Raw genomic sequence first — 16,288 nt, forward strand, 5'->3', positions numbered from 1 at the left:
GTGATAACATCTGGAGGGAAGTTAAGTTGAAAATTCACTTTGGCACCTTACTGGAATCTTGAAAGAATCATCTTACACTGAATATTCTGGAGCAGGTTAGGGTGTTCTAAAAAAGCCACATCACCAAAACTTCTTCCAGTGGGATCACCAAAGAGGCATCTAGAAGAAGGAAGAGTGGTCCAAGTCCAGCAAAAGTTAGTCACGTGAATGGCTTAAAACACACACACACCCATTGTGTTGCAAGCTGCATTTACACAGTCTTGTTTACATGGGTGCGCCCCTTATGAGTGAGGGGATGGTGGAGAATTTTGACTTAATTTGCATTTTGATACATTTTCACTTCCAAAAATTATACATGAACCAAAATGTAGCTATTCTTAGAAATTTGCACTTCTCCAAATAAAAAGTGTGTCCATAAGTGTATATATTAATGAACATAACCTATACAAATGCATTATATTATGTAATACTGCTTGCAAAATGTATGTATTAGGCAAACCTGCAACATACAAATATGTGTCTATTAGGTGAAAATAGCACTAAAATACTGATTGATTTTCATGAGGACTTTAAAAAAATACATCGCAGACTGGTGGGGAAAGTGACAAACTGAATTTAAGATTGAGGAAAAATTAGAAACTGAGAGAAGACAAAATTTACAGATTTCTCCATTCCTCTTCCAAGTATGACTTAGTAGTCTGATAAAACCCACTATTTAACTTGGCATTTAATGATTGCCACCAAGGAATTTAGAGTTTGGCAGCAGTCACTGGTTTTTTTAAATATATTTTTTATTAAATATTTTCTTTGGTTACAAAATCCTTTGTCTCTTTTTTCAGGTAGCAGAGTCTTTTCTACAAATCAGTTACATTAACCTAATAATGTATACAGCAGTCATTTTTAAGCAATATCCTTCGACTCACCTGAGGGCACCCAGGTTTCCATAGTAGAGTTCGTTGTGATTGGCTGCACACCTGGATGACCCCCTTCCTCCCTCTGCCTCCTTTTGCCCAATGCAGACTTTGCAAAGGTTCCCACCACCTCCTGGCATGCAACCCTTCCAGAAGTAATCCTCGTAAGCTTTCAGTGGGGAGAGAAGGGCCAGTAGTTAAACTCACAGTGCAACAGTGGTTAAAAGCAACAGAGGAAAGTATTCCCTGATGACCGAAGAAAACTAGGGAACAGGATAGCCAATTTTACTCAGCTTGTTGTTGCTTGTGCAGAAAACATTCAAAAGCAAAACTAAATGGTTGGTTGTTTATACTTACTGTATTTCTCTTTCTCTCAGCAGCCACGTATCATTTGCTTTTCTAAATGCTTGTGTGATGCTTCCCCTGCTTTTTTGGTGCATATGAGTTTTGCTAACTTGAACATTTTGGTTGAACTGATTATCTATATCAGAACTTAGAAATCAAGGTATTGTTCTGCAAACCACCCATAAAAAAAGTTTGTGTCTGTTTCAGTGGTAAAAAACATGAAGCGGCCAATTAGAGAGTCCTCTTTGTATACCTTATCTGTGCAATGCTGTTTGTACACATGCATAACCTGACACACACGTCACAATTTAATTTACACATTAAAATACTATTTTTCTGGGGACAGTAAGCTTATCTCAAAATACATTTGTGCATCGCAAGCTGGATAAATTTGTACTACAAGCCCAGTATTTTCATACTTCAGCAGCATCAATTCCCACTAGCATTCAGGCCCCAGATAGAGAGGCAGAAATGTGCAGCTTATTTTAATTTCCATGGCCACAGCAGCACAGGGATGGGGGAACCTATGGACTTTCAGATGCTGCTGGATCACACCTCCCATCCTCTCTGACAGTTGGCCATGTGGCTGATGGAAATCTAACAGAATCCTCAGGACCATGTTTTTCTTCAGCCCACACTGTAGCGGGTTATGAACGCATTTGAAATATTCAGTAAAGTAGGCCCCATTTCCTGGTGCACATGTTTAAACCAGATGTAGCTAATGTGTTGCTTTCCAGAAGATGTTGGACTACAAATCCCATCATCATTGACCATGCTGCCTGCTGGGGCTGATGGGAGTTGTAATCCAACAGCATCTGGGAGGGACCATGTTGACTAGCCCTGTTTAAAACAAGTAGGAGGCTTAAATGGAACATAGAAAGGGAAGAGGCCTAGGCTTCTATCCTGATTCAATAAAGCAGGCATCCCCAAACTTCGGCCCTCCAGATGTTTTGGACTACAATTCCCATCATCCCTGACCACTGGTCCTGTTAGCTAGGGATCATGGGAGTTGTAGGCCAAAAAATCTGGAGGGCCGCAGTTTGGGGGTGCCTGCAATAAAGATCTAGGACAGGCTTCCTCAACCTCGGCCCTCCAGATGTTTTTGGCCTACAACTCCCACGATCCCTAGCTAGCAGGACCAGTGGTCAGGGATGATGGGAATTGTAGTCTCAAAACATCTGGAGGGCCAAGATTGAGGAAGCCTGATCTAGGAACACCACCCCCTGACACACCCACTCCCACCTTTCCTCTTGAATCAAGTTGTCCCCATTTGTTTTATAGATTCTGCTGTAATTCTCACCAGAGCTGAGGTTGCAGTTGGCAGTGCCATTCTCCTGAGCCCCCACCGTGTACTGGGCAAGGAGGAGCCACCCTCCTGGGCTGTACACATGGCTGTGGCAGGAGCGCCTCCTCCCCAGATTGTAGATGCTCACATGCTTGGCATTCTTCTTGACAAGGGCCACTGCATAAATTGGAGGACGAGCTGTGTGGCAATGAGGAGGCATTAGAACATGGCAGCAGGAGTGGATCTACTATGAAACAAAGGAAGCTTAAGCTCCGGGGGCCCTAATCCTGGAGGGGCCCCAGAAGCGACTTTAAAAAGGGAGGGGTCTAGTAGATGCAATTTGTGCCACCCAAAGATGGTGGACTCTCCTACGTTGGAGGTTTTTAAGCAGAGTTTGGATGGCCATCTGTCATGTAAGATCTAGTTTAGATTCCTGCATTGCAGAGGGTTGCATTAGATGACCCTCGGGATCCCATCCAACTTTACAATTCTATTATTACAGGCCCTTCTGTTTACCTGTAAGGTGGGCCAGCTTCTCAGTTTCCTCTTCTCCCTGAGCTGAAGTGCATTCTTCTCCTGTACAAAAAAAGGCATAAAGAAGTGACGTCTGAAGAGAAGACTCATGCCTTACACCACTTGGTAGGTGCTCAATACTAAACATGGATTGATCTGATTCAGTCTTCTCCAACCTGACCTGCTCCACACCCACACCCACGTTTTGGACTACAGCTCACATCAGCCCCAGGCAACAGTGTCAATGGCCGGGGATGATGGGAGTTGTAGTCCAAAAATCTAAAGGTTGTCAGTTTGGGAATTACATCAATTCATTTCTCCTTTAGGAAAGTGCCTTTCATATCAGACACAGGAGCTATTAGTTTCTTTCTCTGAGGGAGAATTCCTCTGGAAATCCCAGGATGCTCTAGCTGAGATACCCATGTCGGGAATGCCATGTGAACACTCTGGCCCCAGAAGTGAACCTTCAGGCCACCTCGCAATATCCATCTGCTCCATTACAAATTCACTGTGGCACTGAGGAACTTGCACCAATAAGACAGGGGCACAGAAAAAGACCACAGGTGCTTTCTTCGTACTTGCTTGTTCATTACTCGATGATTGCAGCATCAGCTGTTGCCTTGTAAATGATCAATCACAGAGTGAACACCACTGTGAGCACTGCAATATCACCTGACAGTGTAAGAAAACAGCAGCACAATACTGCCTGTACTATTCAACTACTAGTCATCAAGTGCCAAGTCACAGAGTGATGCACTTCAATGCACGAGTCAGCAAAGTGCTCTTTTAATTCTTCTGGGTTGCAAGCTTTGCTGAACTGAAAACGAAAGCCACTGGAGTGAGAACTCTGAATTGGATGGCAGTAAAGGCTATAAAGGTGATTCATTCATTTGAGTGATTTAAAGTTAGTAAGTGTCATACCAGGATGTTTTAAGGATTTATTTTAAATTTCATTTTATCTTAATACTAAGTATATCTGCTTGTGTTTGTGGCAACAAGACATTTTATGTGTATTGTTTGCAATGACCCTATGGCTATGAGCAAGAAATATTTATCATACCATAACAGATGCGCGCGCACACACAGATCACATCACCTCTGCCATGCACCAGATTAGGCATTTTACACACCACTCACATTTGGGGTTACCTGCAGCAGCTTGCAGAATATTTCCCCTGCATGCTTAGAGGTATTTTTTATGTTTTACTTTTATTGCCACTCTAGTGAAAAACCAATTAAAACGTGTTAGTTTGCGGGTTTTTTAAAAAAGAGGCAGCTCACCATAACATTCTGCAGCCACAGGAACAAGAGCGCATCTCCCTGCAAAGTAGGCATGTGTGGCGTCCAGTGTAACGGCATCTGCCTCATTGTTCTGCCCCGTGAAAAAGTGCACAGTTGACAGTCTGGCATTTGCATGTTAAAGAAAGCCACCCCCTTCCCTGAAAAAGTGCACAGTTGACAGTCTGGCATTTGCATGTTAAAGAAAGCCACCCCCTTCCCTGCAAGCCATGGCGTTCTTGCCAGAATCGAGGCCTTTCCCCAGCCATCAGCTGTCTGGGCTGGGAAACAGGTGGAACTGGAGATAATATTAGTTTTATTATTTATACCCCGCCCATATGGCTGTGTTGCTGTCCCAGTCACTCTGGGCCTTACTGAGATGGGGTGATTTATTTGTATCTTTTGCTTATGTAAAAAGAAAATGCTGCTGGTTTTGCTTCCCAGACTGTATGCAACTCACCTTGATCAGCTCAATGCAGTTGGCCATAGAGTTTGCTTGGATACAGACCAGTGGGTGTGACCTGACATTCAGAGCCCACTCCTCACATTTGCGGAGTTCAGCATTGCTGATACAACACCAGCGGACCAGGCTGTTGGCCAGGGAGCTCCCTGAGGCAGCAGGAGAAGGTATTGTCATAGGAAGGAGGACAAATTGCATCACCTAGTAACCAAGCTGCTAGTACTTCAAAGATCTGAGGCGTTGGCTCACAGACAGATATTTGCGTAAAATCTGCAGATGCTAATTTATATTATCGAAGCAACTTTAGAATTTAAATGTCACAGAAGGTGAGCCAGGTTGTTTCCCATCTAGATCACCCCAGATATATACTTTGGTTAATTTGCACCCCAGATCAGTTCAGTTTCCCTTCCATTTTTTTTAAATTATTATTATTATTATTATTATTATTATTATTATTATTATTAAAGGTTTTCTTGGTTTACAAAGATATGCGCAATGTCTCTCATAACATTTTTACAAATCAGTTTCATTTGTTGAGACATTGGGAAGAAAGGGGGAAGAGAGGTAGATGGGGGAGGCTGGGTGGGTATGTTTCTATTTTGCTTAATATGTGTGCAGTTTCCCTTCCATTACCAAAATTTGTAGGCAGTGTGCCCCTGAATAATGCCCAGTGGTTGGGAACTGCAAGTGGAGGAGCACTGCTGTTGCACTTAGGTTTGGCTTTTGGGCTTCCCTTTGGGGCAGCTGATTGGCCACTGCAAGGACAGGATGCTGGGCTATCTGTGCCTCAACTGGCCTGATCCAGCAGGGCTATCCTTCTGTTCTTATTCATTGCTCTCTAAGTCAACATCCAGCTCAGTTCTGCCTCTCAATTCAATTACGGTAAGTATCCAGAAACACCTGAGACTCCTAGAAAATGATCTGGGGCCTATACCTCAAAGGCTCTTAGTGCTAGTTACAGGTAGGTAGACGTGTTGGTCTGCCATAGTTGAAACAAAATTAAAAAATTCCTTCCAGTAGCACCTTAGAGACCAACTAAGTTTGTCGCTGGTATGAGTTTTCATGTGCATGCACACTTCTTCAGATACACCTAGTGCTACATAGGATCTTTCGGGACTCCCCATGACTTCATGAGGGAGGGAGGCACTTTCTCACCTTCATGGCCCAAGCCCTGCAGCAGAGCAACATAATCCAGGCCAAGAACATGGCTGATTTCAGCCTCCTCATCAACAAGCTGGAAGCGGTGCGTCGCATCGTGGAAGAGCAGGTTATTTCCTCTGAATGGCGTAGAGGCAAAAAGCTCAAATCTGGCCTTCTCTCTTCCCTTCCTTCCAAATAGATGCTAAGGACAAGAGCAGAGGTGTCTATACGATGAAATACAGTATATTCCTGCGTATAAGACTACTTTTTAAGCCAGGAAAATCTTCTCAAAAGTCAGGGGTCGTCTTATACGCCAGGTCGTATGTCTTATACGGCGAGTATATCCCAAACTCTATATTTTAACTGGAAAAGTTGGGGGTCGTCTTATACGCCCAGTCGTCTTATACGCCGGAATATACGGTAAGTCACTGGGGTAGCCAACATGGCAACCTCCAGGTATGGTTGGACTGCAATGCCCATCATTCCGGATGACTGGCTATGCTGGCTGCAGCAGATGAGAGGTAGAAAGCAACAACATCTGGAGGCAGTATTGGCACATATGATGGGGCAAAGCTATCTTCCCAACACCAGCATCACTGTCGCCTCTCTGGATGGGATGGGATTTCGGCAAGGTCACAGCAAAGTCAGGGCCATGCAGCTGCACCAGTGGGACTGCTGCTGCTGCCAATCCAGTGCTGCTCCTGGTGCACCCATATAGAGACCCACACCCTCCTTATCATGGCAGCACCATCCTGGTAAGTAGCAGTGACAACAGTATTGGTTTTTTTAAAAAAAAATCTGCCATGACTCACCCAGAACCATAGTACTTTGCTATTTTCTTCCAAATGCTGATATAACTTCAGCATCTCTTTTCTAGTTATTATTTAGCTGATAACATAGTGAGCCAGCAGCAGACTATTTGCACCAAAAAAAGGAGAGACCACATATCCCCAAGGGAAAGAGAGTGTGGACCATAGCTGCCAAGTTTTCCCTTTTCTCGCGAGGAAGCCTATTCAGCATAAGGGAATTTCCCTTTAAAAAAGGGATAACTTGGCAGCTATGGTGTGGACATGATTGCAACACCCTATGAAACTGGCTGGGCACCTTCCATAAGCCATGTAATTGGTGAGAGCTTTCACCAGCCTTGCACCCTCCAGATGTTTTGCACTACAAATCCCATCAGCCCCAGCCAGCATGGCACACTGTTTTTAGGAGCACAAAAACTAGAGCATCCAGTTTCAACACTCAAAACAGCCAGATTTTGTTATCTGCCAAACACGTTTTTTTTTAATGGAGTAGTCCTTTTGGCTCTCTCAGTAGTTCTTTGTGTCAACAAGGCCTCGGGCATGAGCCCTGCTGTACCCCTCCTTGTGTTGGCTAAGAAATACCTGAATGACATTGAGAAACTTCTTGGCGATCTTCTTGAAGTTGTGGCGTGTGACAATGGCCCGTCCTGGCCCTCGGCCCAGATTGCAGGCAGCGTAAGCAGTCATGGGAGCTGTGGACCCATCAGGACACAACAACTCATATTCTTCTTGTTCTGACTCTGAACAAGGGGAGGGGAAAAAACGAATGGCATTGAGAGAAGCTGGAGTGAGAGAATTTAACATTGGGCTGCTGTACGTCTTCAGGGTAAATGTTAAGATGAGAGTTCCTGAGCAAGAAGTTTACCTGTGGCATTCATGATGGCCAGGTGATCCAGGAAAGCAACATCTGCCACCCCATTCTTCAAGCACCTGCATACAGATTGAAGTAGCATTAGCACAGGAGGCCACACACCTGCTCCAGCCCCACCCGCCTGCACTTCAAGCACAAGTGCAAGGCCACCTGAAGGCCCCATCTGAACCAGAGAAGGGTTCGCCACCGCTGGTCTCACAGAAGTGGTTCTTGTCCTGGATGTAGGATTTCTGTCCTTGGCAAAGGGAGCAGAGCTGCGGAGAGGCGACTCCGATGCCAGGGATGCAGCTGGCATTGAAATAATCACTGACAACTGGATAAATTAGAAGGGGAGACATTCTCATGGAAATGCACTGCTAAAATAAAACAGATTCCTGACTCAACTTCTGGATGATCAGAATGTAAGAAGAGTCCATCTCGGTCAGACCTAAGAGGTCCCATCTAATCCAACATTCTGTTCTCAAATAGCCAACCAGGTTATCACAAGCAGAACCTGGGTGCAACAGCAGTGCTCTCTCACCACTTGTGATTCCCAGCAAATTCAAAGGCATACTGTCTGCAGCAACAGAGGCAGAACATAGCCCTATCCTCAGGTAAGCACGCGCAGAAATGTACCCACTATGTTGTATTCCTAAGCATGGCTACTTAGAAGTAGGCCCCACTGAGTTCATTGGGACTGCAGCCTGAGGTTGCAAATCTATAACTACTTACCTTTGAAGACATTCCATTGAACTCAATGGGGCAAACTTTTGAGCAGGCATAATACCGCATGCTAATGCTGTAACCAAACATTTTCAAGAATCAGATCCCAGTCTTCATCTATTTTTTTAAATTAGAATTAGGAGGTTAATGTCTCGTTGGCAAGGTGATAGTTCATCACCTGGCCTGCAAGTTAAGAATGTAGGTGCTTGTTTCGCTTAGGCTACTTTGGGGTCTGGTCTCTTTCTGCAGCAGTGAATGAAAAAGAAATTAATAATATGTTTGCAGCTAACAATGAATGGTAGCTTCTGTTAAATTGTTAATTTTTAATTAATTGTAAATTATATTGCACATTCTTTTCCTATATTGAAGTTTTGGGAAAATGTGGGTTTATTGAAATTTAACTGGTAAAAGACAAGATAATTAGCCAACTAAATTTATTGAATTGGTTGACAGTCTTAATCCTTTTGAAATTAAAGATGCCTCATAATGATCTGGATGTTATCAAAAAACAAAAACAGGAAGGGAGCACTTTGCCAGGCAATGCAATGACAACAGGCACTTCCTTTGGGTGTTGCAAAATTGGTTTAAATCTCTGGCCAAACAGGATCTGAGAACCTGTCTCAGGATCTCATCACATGTTTGTTTTGTGGGCACAGAAATGTATGAGAATACATTGTGAGGACACTTTGTGCATGCCTCTGTCATGATCAATGGTCAGGTGCGGTTTGCTTATCTTTGACATGTAACATCCTGGGTATCCTCCAGCCTTAAAACAGTTAAGCAGTTTGGTGCTCTTTTGGTTTCAGTAACATGCTCTGACATTTTTCCTGCTCAAACCATGTGGCTGAAGTGGTCCCAATATAAGTAAAAGGACTTGGGACCTATGGTGGGTGCTTTGCACATTGTGCTTCCCCTCAAATTCCAATCGGTTTCAGGCCTTTGATACAAAGCTAAGCATCTGATCTTTCACTGTGCACTCACTGTGGCTGAGGGGCTGGTCTTCATCCCACACGAGGTCATTCCTAACCAGAAGGAAGCCCAAAGGGATGTTCCAACCAGAGGTCCACCTGGCTCCATTGTGGCAACTGCGGCTCCCTTTCAACCTTTGGATATCCAGCATTCCTCGTCTGGCCACAGCTACAGCAAACACACAGTTACCTAGTGATAAAAAAGTACAGGAACCATGTTAATGAATACTGAGAGATCTCTGTGTGAACAGAACAACCTTCCTCAACCGCATACCCTCCAGTTGTTTTGGATCACAACTTTCATCACAGAGACATGCTGACTGGAGCTGATGGGAGTTGTAGTCCACAACATCAGAAGGGCACCAGGTTGGAAATGGCTATACTACACTAAGTCTTCCCATGTGTTCTCAGGATTTCCTAGGGAGAAGGAATGATGGTTGAGCTCATAGGAGCCAACTCCTAGGGGCTGATGGGGCTTTGCTCCACCCAAAAAATATTTGAGGGGGCTGTCCATCCCCCCAAACTGATGGGCATTGCCATTCAAATGGCTGTGTTCACTACATCATGTGATCGATTATGCAGGGTGGGGCTTACCTTATCCCACTCCCCATATTTTATTCAAGTTGGCACCCTGGTTGAGCCAGTTAAGTCTGTGATATGCTCTCAGTTTCACACAGATCAAAGCAATGTCTCTGTATGGAAAAAGCAGGGCCAGTTCTGTTAAAGAAATGTTTACGGTACTTCCAGGTGGTGGTTTAATTTACAGTTGGGCTATTGCCACCAGTTTTGTTTTGTAATTTGTTGATTTTCTGCTGGAAATATTAGATTCTAGATTAAGTTGGGTGTGGGCTGGGGTGTGGACAGACATTTTGATGCCAATGATGTCATGTGGACCCTGAGGAGCATCTATCCCATAGTAAAACCCCAGAGCCAAGGGAGCAGGCCTTCCTCCAGAGCACACTTCTTGGAACACTTCCATGACCCTTGACCAGTGCCGGATTTACGTATAAGCTAAACAAGCTATAGCTTACGGTCCCACTCTCTTGGGGGCCCCAAAAAAATTTAAAAGAAGAAAACCTGGATGTACATTTCCAAAATATAAGATAAAAAACAAATAAAATAAAACCTACATACAGCAGCAGTGTTTTGTGTTGTGTAGGCTCCTATGATGTAAGAAATGGGACCCGCCTGCTAGTCTGCTCCCTAAAATATCACTGGTTTGCTCATTTCTAACAGCAACAATTTGTTGTTGACAAAGGACATTTAAAGGGCCCCATTACCTTCAGTAGCTTAGGGCCTCATTAAACCTAAATCTGACCCTGCCCTTGACCTCCATTGCCAACCCAGTAGGCACACCAGGGATTGTGCTGGAATCAAGGCTTGGCATGGCAGGCTCTTTACATTTATGTAGGCTCTGGTCAATTTACTGGGTGCTGACACCAGCCCTGGGGGTATGGTCACTGACTGACCTTCCATATAGATCTCCTTTGCCACCACAGTCAAGCCATAAAGCTTCACAGCCGAATATACATCTCCAGCATCCAAGGAGACAGCATCAGCTTTGTTCACCTAATTAAGAATGAAAATAGTATTTAAAACAAGTTTCTGAATATCTTCAGTACAAGCTATTCTAGTCAGGCAGACTTTCCCAACACTTCCTGGGACTATTGGCTAATATCTTTCCTCCAGTCATGGCAGAATTTCATCTGGTTAGGATTTAATAAGTATGTATGTAGCAATAAATGGGCTGTAATATCTCACATATTAAGCATGAAAACAGGTCATAATAATTGCAGTAATTTCCCTGGGGCAACACCACTTCCACCCTGAACAGATGCTGTGCTCAGCTAGCTCCACAACTAATGTGCCACTCTTCATTCTCACTAGTGGTGCCCAGTGCCCGGTGCATGCGCCCTCCTCACGCCGCCCTCCCCAAGCCACTTGGCGAAGCTGGGATCTGATCAGATTGGCACAGGGCTGGCTCGCAGGGATGACGACAGCGTGAGCAGTGCACTGTGCCTGCCAGAAAAATGCACCCGGGGCAATCACCCCCGCAGCCCGCTCCCCACATAACCTTGATTCCCACCATCAACAACCTGGTGCCCTCAGGATGCTTTGGAATGCAACTCCAATAAGCCTCAAGAGCATACAGCCATGATGGCTGGGCCTCATGGGCTTTGTAGTCCAAAATGCCCAAAAGACATCAGAACCACCAAGCCCACCATGCTGTTGTCACAGTGGCTGATCAGATGTCCTAAAGGGAAGCTGACAATAAGGGCGTGAGCGTAACAGCACTCTCCCCTCCTGTGGTTTCCAGGTATTCAAAAGCATTGATGCCTGCTCCGACTGTGGAGGTAGAAGAAATGAATGAGATCCGTGATTTGGATAACCTCTGGAATTTCTGGGTACTCACTCTAATCTTGTCAATGCAGTCGTAAGTGTTGTGAGCTCTGATGCAGGAAACCCTGGCAAAGGCATTGACCGTGGCAGGAGGCAGCACTGCCAGAAGCACTTTAGATAGCTCTGAGCACTTCCTCTGCTCCAGGTCAGAAAGGGTACACCATCGGAACTTCTTCCCTGCAAGAACAGAAAGAGCAGGCAATGTTATGAATAGGCTAGATAGAAACTGAGAAGCTTGAAGGTAAGCAATGAAGAAAGTTGAGGAGCAGACGCGGCTGATCCCTATTTGAAACAAAACAAAACATGCTATGCAGTCTGCACATCATTGATGAATGGCAGAGCCATCAGGACAGGCTTTGGGGAAAGAAGTCAAGGCCCCACTCGGCAGAATGAGCAGGAGTCCCCACCTCAAGGTTGGGGACTGGGAAGGATAAATGCCCAATGCCTGAGCCAAGGTCTCCCTACATCTGAATCTTAATAAAGTTGTGGCCAATTTTAATCCCATAGCAAGTTATCTTGAGTCATTATTCCGCTCAGGTGTTGCCTGGGGTTTGGGGCACTCCACCTGTCCGTGCAAAACAAGGATGGGGAACCTGTCTCCCTCCAGATGTTGTTGGACTCTAACCCCCACCAACCCCTCTCTTTCTAACTTTGTTCCCAACAACACAGCTTCCCCGCCGCAACGCTACCAAACAAATAATAAATAAAAAGAGGAGCACTGGTGCTGGTGGTTGGCACAGCATTCCAATAACAATAAGACATTTTAAAAAATAAATTAAAAATAAAGCAGAAGACTAGTGTAATGGTGGAGGAGCTTGCTGGCGTTTGCCTCTTAAAAGCAAATTAGCATTGTTCAGGGTGGATGCTGCTTTTCATCTCCCTCAGTGCCGCCACTCTTACCTGTAGACCTAAGAGCAAGAGTGGTCAGGAGGATGAACACAGTGACTGCCGCAGCCTTCATGGCCAAAGATGCAAAGCATAAATCCAGTTTGCCTCCACACACTGAAGCCTCTGCCTTGCCTCATACCAGGGATTCCAGAGCTATGACTGAAGCCTTGAAAACAAGGGGTCTTGGCACTGCCTTAAATATTTATTTTCGGGTTTGGGGGAGGATTAACACACACACACAAAAAAAACGAGAGAGCAGCAGCAGCAGCAGCAGCATCCACTGGATGTAAGGATGATGGGCTGGGCGGGGAAAGGGGCCCCATTCTTAGGCACAGATGGGAAGCGTTAGCAGGGCTTTGTCAAGAGTCGGCCTGGCGAGTCTGCAGATAGAGACAATAGATGAATTATAACATTTTTCAGTCTTCTCACACTGGCAATCTTTCATAGATAGCACTGTGTTGGGCTTTAAAAACCTAATTTCACACTCAACAGAAGCAACTGAATCTTAAATCTCCTTTTGAACTGGCATTCTGATGATTCTCAAGTGTCAGGAATGGATTTTGAAAAGAGAAGAGAGAGAGAATGTGATCTACCCACCTGCACACCCTCAGTCCCTCAGTTTTTTTATAAAGGTTCAGAGTCCTTTACCTGCATTCTCCAGATACATACATACATAACTTTATCTGTATGCCACATTTCCACAGTTCAAGACAATTACAATATGAAAAAATACATAACTACAACATAACAAAAGTAGATAAAAACAATAAATAAAACAATAAAAATATACAATGAAACTGAACAATTTCCACATAAATCATGAGAAGATCTCAAATAAAAATACAATAAACCAACAGCAGTAACCCCCTCCCAACCAAAAACCAAAACCACGTCCCAGCCCAAGAGTCTGTTTAACAGACTCAGCTTTTGTAGCTGGAGTCAGTCAGGGCCTTGGCTGCCTAAGCCAGTTGCACACAGGGATCCTCACAATACACCCCCCCCTTCCTGGATTGCTGGTGGCTCACCTGAGTTCATAGCAGAGATGAGTTCTGAACTAAGTAATTAATAAATCAAAATTAAGGCAATACCTTTATTATTGTTATTATTGTGATATTTTTACTGTTAGCTTCCCTGAGAGTGTGACAGAAAGACTGCTGGTGTGGTGTAGAACAGTGATTAGAACTTTTGCCAACCTGGTGCTTTGTAGATGTTTTAGAATACAACTCTCATCAGCCCCAGGGACATCACTGGGCTGCTATTTTTCATAACACTCATTATACAAAAATTCAGTGATCCAAACATGAGGAATTTGTACCCAAACAAAAATAAACACCGCAGATTCAGATATCCAAACAGCCAGACCTGCATGCATTACTGTAAACAAATAAGCAGCCTTACTTTTTTGTGTTTTGCTGTTCCACTGCAGCAGATTCACATGGTAGGAGGGAGGGGTGGATGGGGAGAGATCGGACAAACAGGAGAGCATGGGTTTTCCTGGTTTCGCCCATCATTTTGGAATCAATGGAAAGTGTTGACTTGTTATGCAAACGCTTGCCTGACTTCCTGAGAATGCATTGTGTTTGTATAGCGAGACCGGTCTGTATTCAGAAGTGAGCCCCACTCCAAAGGCCAATTGATCTTTGAATGATTTATATCTGTGGAGTACAGTACAGTTTACTTACATTGCAATACGCAAACAGCATGCCTAACATCAAAGAAGGACTTGGATGGCAGCCTGGATGGGAGCAACATAACAGCCTAACTGCATGGGAGTTGCTGCGTCATTAAGCTCTAAATGAGGACTTGGATAATAGCCGGATTGGAAGATTGGAATGGAGTCAGGAAATGTTGTGCTGGCAAACAGAGAGTTGGAAAAATACATATTTACACTAAAGCTGTACTCGATGGACATAAGGATATATGACTTTGGACATGATTGAGAATCGCACAGCCAGGGATGGAAAACTTTTGAGTGTTAAAATCGGAATGTGGAAAATAGGAGAACAAGGAGTCAGGGATGAGATATGGAAGATTCTTCAAGAGGTCCAGACTCTGGGAAGCTTGGAAAAAATTAATTATTAATAATTGGGATTACAATTTGGTCTTTTTTGTTTGTTTGTTGTTTTTAATTGGATTGGATTATGATTATATGTTGATTGGCTGTTTTTTATTGGAAAATTAATAAAAATGATTTTTAAAAAACCTTAATTTGTTCTGGAGGTCCGTTCTTAACCTGAAACTGTTCTTAACCTGAGGTACCACTTTAGCTAATGGGGCCTCCCGCTGCCGCTACGCCGTCGCCACACAATTTCTTTTCTTATCCTGAAGCAAAGTTCTTAACCCGAGGTACTACTTCTGGGTTAGTGGAGTCTGTAACCTGAAGCGTCTGTAACCTGAGGTACCACTGTAAAGCTTTGTTTAATAAAGTTTAATAAACGTAAATAAGGCGAGATGTATAAACTCAAAAGAATGATCTCCCTAGTGAGGCCTGCCTGCTGCTGGCATTAACACCTGCCACTTCCACACAAGGCTTTCCCCAAACAATCCTGAGAAATTGAGTTTACCCTCACAGAACTACAATTACCAGCACACTGAACAAACAAGAGCTCCCAAGATTACTTGGGGGGAAGCCATGTACTTTAAATTGTATGGTGTGGCTCGCAGTACAGTAGTGCAGGCATCCCCAACCTGCGGCCCTCCAGATGTTTCGGCCTACAACTCCCAGGATCCCTAGCTTACAGGACCAGTGGTCAGGGATGATGGGAATTGTAGTCCAAAACATCTGGAGGGCTGAAGGTTGGGGATGCCTGCAGTAGTGAACCCTTTCTGTGCAGTCATGGTGCACCTCACCTCCTAGCCATTTGAGGGAACATTATTGTTGCTGTTCTCTGTAGGTGTGTGGGGGCTTTTTTTGTTTTGGTTAAACTTGATGGTTGCTTTTATTTATTTTTATTACGAATTATCCTTCCACACAGTAGCTCCCCTTAACTTATGCCGAATGAAGACGAATAAACCGAAATATAACTTTCCAACAAAGCAAACGCATCACTGTTAACAGCTGCGTGGCTGCCCTCAGGCTCGCTCCAGAAACTTGATAAACTGGCATTTATTTATTGATGGTTCTTTGCAAATGTGTGCGGGTGTCGCCATGGAGACGTTTTGCGGCATTATTATTATTATTATCGTTATGCTTTTTTCTGCGTGTGAGAAGAAAAAAGGGGGCTCTCGGGCTTCCCTCAAGCCCCGCTGAGGCGAGGCGGCCGATGCACGGCGACCTAACGCAGCGCCTCGGAGAACCGGCGGCTCCTCCTCCTCCTCAGGCCCGAGGCCCGCCTCGCTCTCTCGTGCTCTCCAACTGCGCCCGCCCAGTCGCTCCCTCCCTCCCTCCCTCCCTCAGCCCCGGCGGCGCGGCAAACGAGCAGAGAGCAGAGCAGCCGCACGGCGGGGTGACTTTTCCCTCCACCGAACGAGAGAGCAGCAGCAGGGCCAAGATGGCGGCGTCGGCGGCAGGGGCTCTGAGGGTGGCGTGCGCCAGGGCGAGCGGAAGGTACAGCGCGGCAGTCCTAGCGGCGGCGGCGAGGCGTGAGGGAGGCGGGATGGTTTCGGAGGAAGGGGCTGGCCCTCGAGGGTGAGGGAAGTGGGGGGAGACAGGCAGACATGGCGGGGCGTGAGGCGCAGGGGGCGCAGCGCGTGCTCCGCGCCTCGGCGTGCAGCTATCTGA

The 16,288-nt window shown here is 45.0% G+C and overlaps 2 protein-coding genes across 5 annotated transcripts in view; one reads left to right on the forward strand and one right to left on the reverse strand.

The window, feature by feature from the left end:
* LOC118075560 (melanotransferrin) overlaps positions 1–15,881 on the reverse strand; it is a 23,802-nt gene extending 7,921 nt beyond the window's left edge. For 3 of the 4 annotated variants that reach the window (XR_009556912.1, XM_035097601.2, XM_035097605.2), the window contains exons 1-14: positions 13,966–15,881; positions 11,693–11,856; positions 10,749–10,848; positions 9,293–9,469; positions 7,760–7,922; positions 7,604–7,668; positions 7,321–7,478; positions 5,948–6,134; positions 4,793–4,941; positions 4,336–4,426; positions 3,058–3,117; positions 2,557–2,739; positions 924–1,080; positions 77–159 (exon numbers count right to left, since the gene is read on the reverse strand). Coding sequence is in view for 3 of the 4 variants with exons in the window: in XM_035097601.2 (XP_034953492.2) it covers positions 77–159; positions 924–1,080; positions 2,557–2,739; positions 3,058–3,117; positions 4,336–4,426; positions 4,793–4,941; positions 5,948–6,134; positions 7,321–7,478; positions 7,604–7,668; positions 7,760–7,922; positions 9,293–9,469; positions 10,749–10,848; positions 11,693–11,856; positions 13,966–14,053 (1,825 nt within the window). In the remaining variant the exon portion in view is untranslated. The other variant, XM_035097602.2, reaches the window with a different exon arrangement.
* Positions 15,824–16,288, forward strand: part of PISD (phosphatidylserine decarboxylase) — a 40,536-nt gene continuing 40,071 nt past the window's right edge. Inside the window, exon 1 of the mRNA XM_035097612.2 lies at positions 15,824–16,114. Within this exon, the coding sequence (XP_034953503.2) occupies positions 15,831–16,114 (284 nt within the window). The 5' untranslated portion in view covers positions 15,824–15,830. The remainder of the gene's footprint in view (positions 16,115–16,288) is intronic.

The sequence above is a fragment of the Zootoca vivipara genome, chromosome 17 (assembly GCF_963506605.1).
Source record: "Zootoca vivipara chromosome 17, rZooViv1.1, whole genome shotgun sequence".
In the NCBI taxonomy this organism is placed as follows: domain Eukaryota; kingdom Metazoa; phylum Chordata; class Lepidosauria; order Squamata; family Lacertidae; genus Zootoca; species Zootoca vivipara.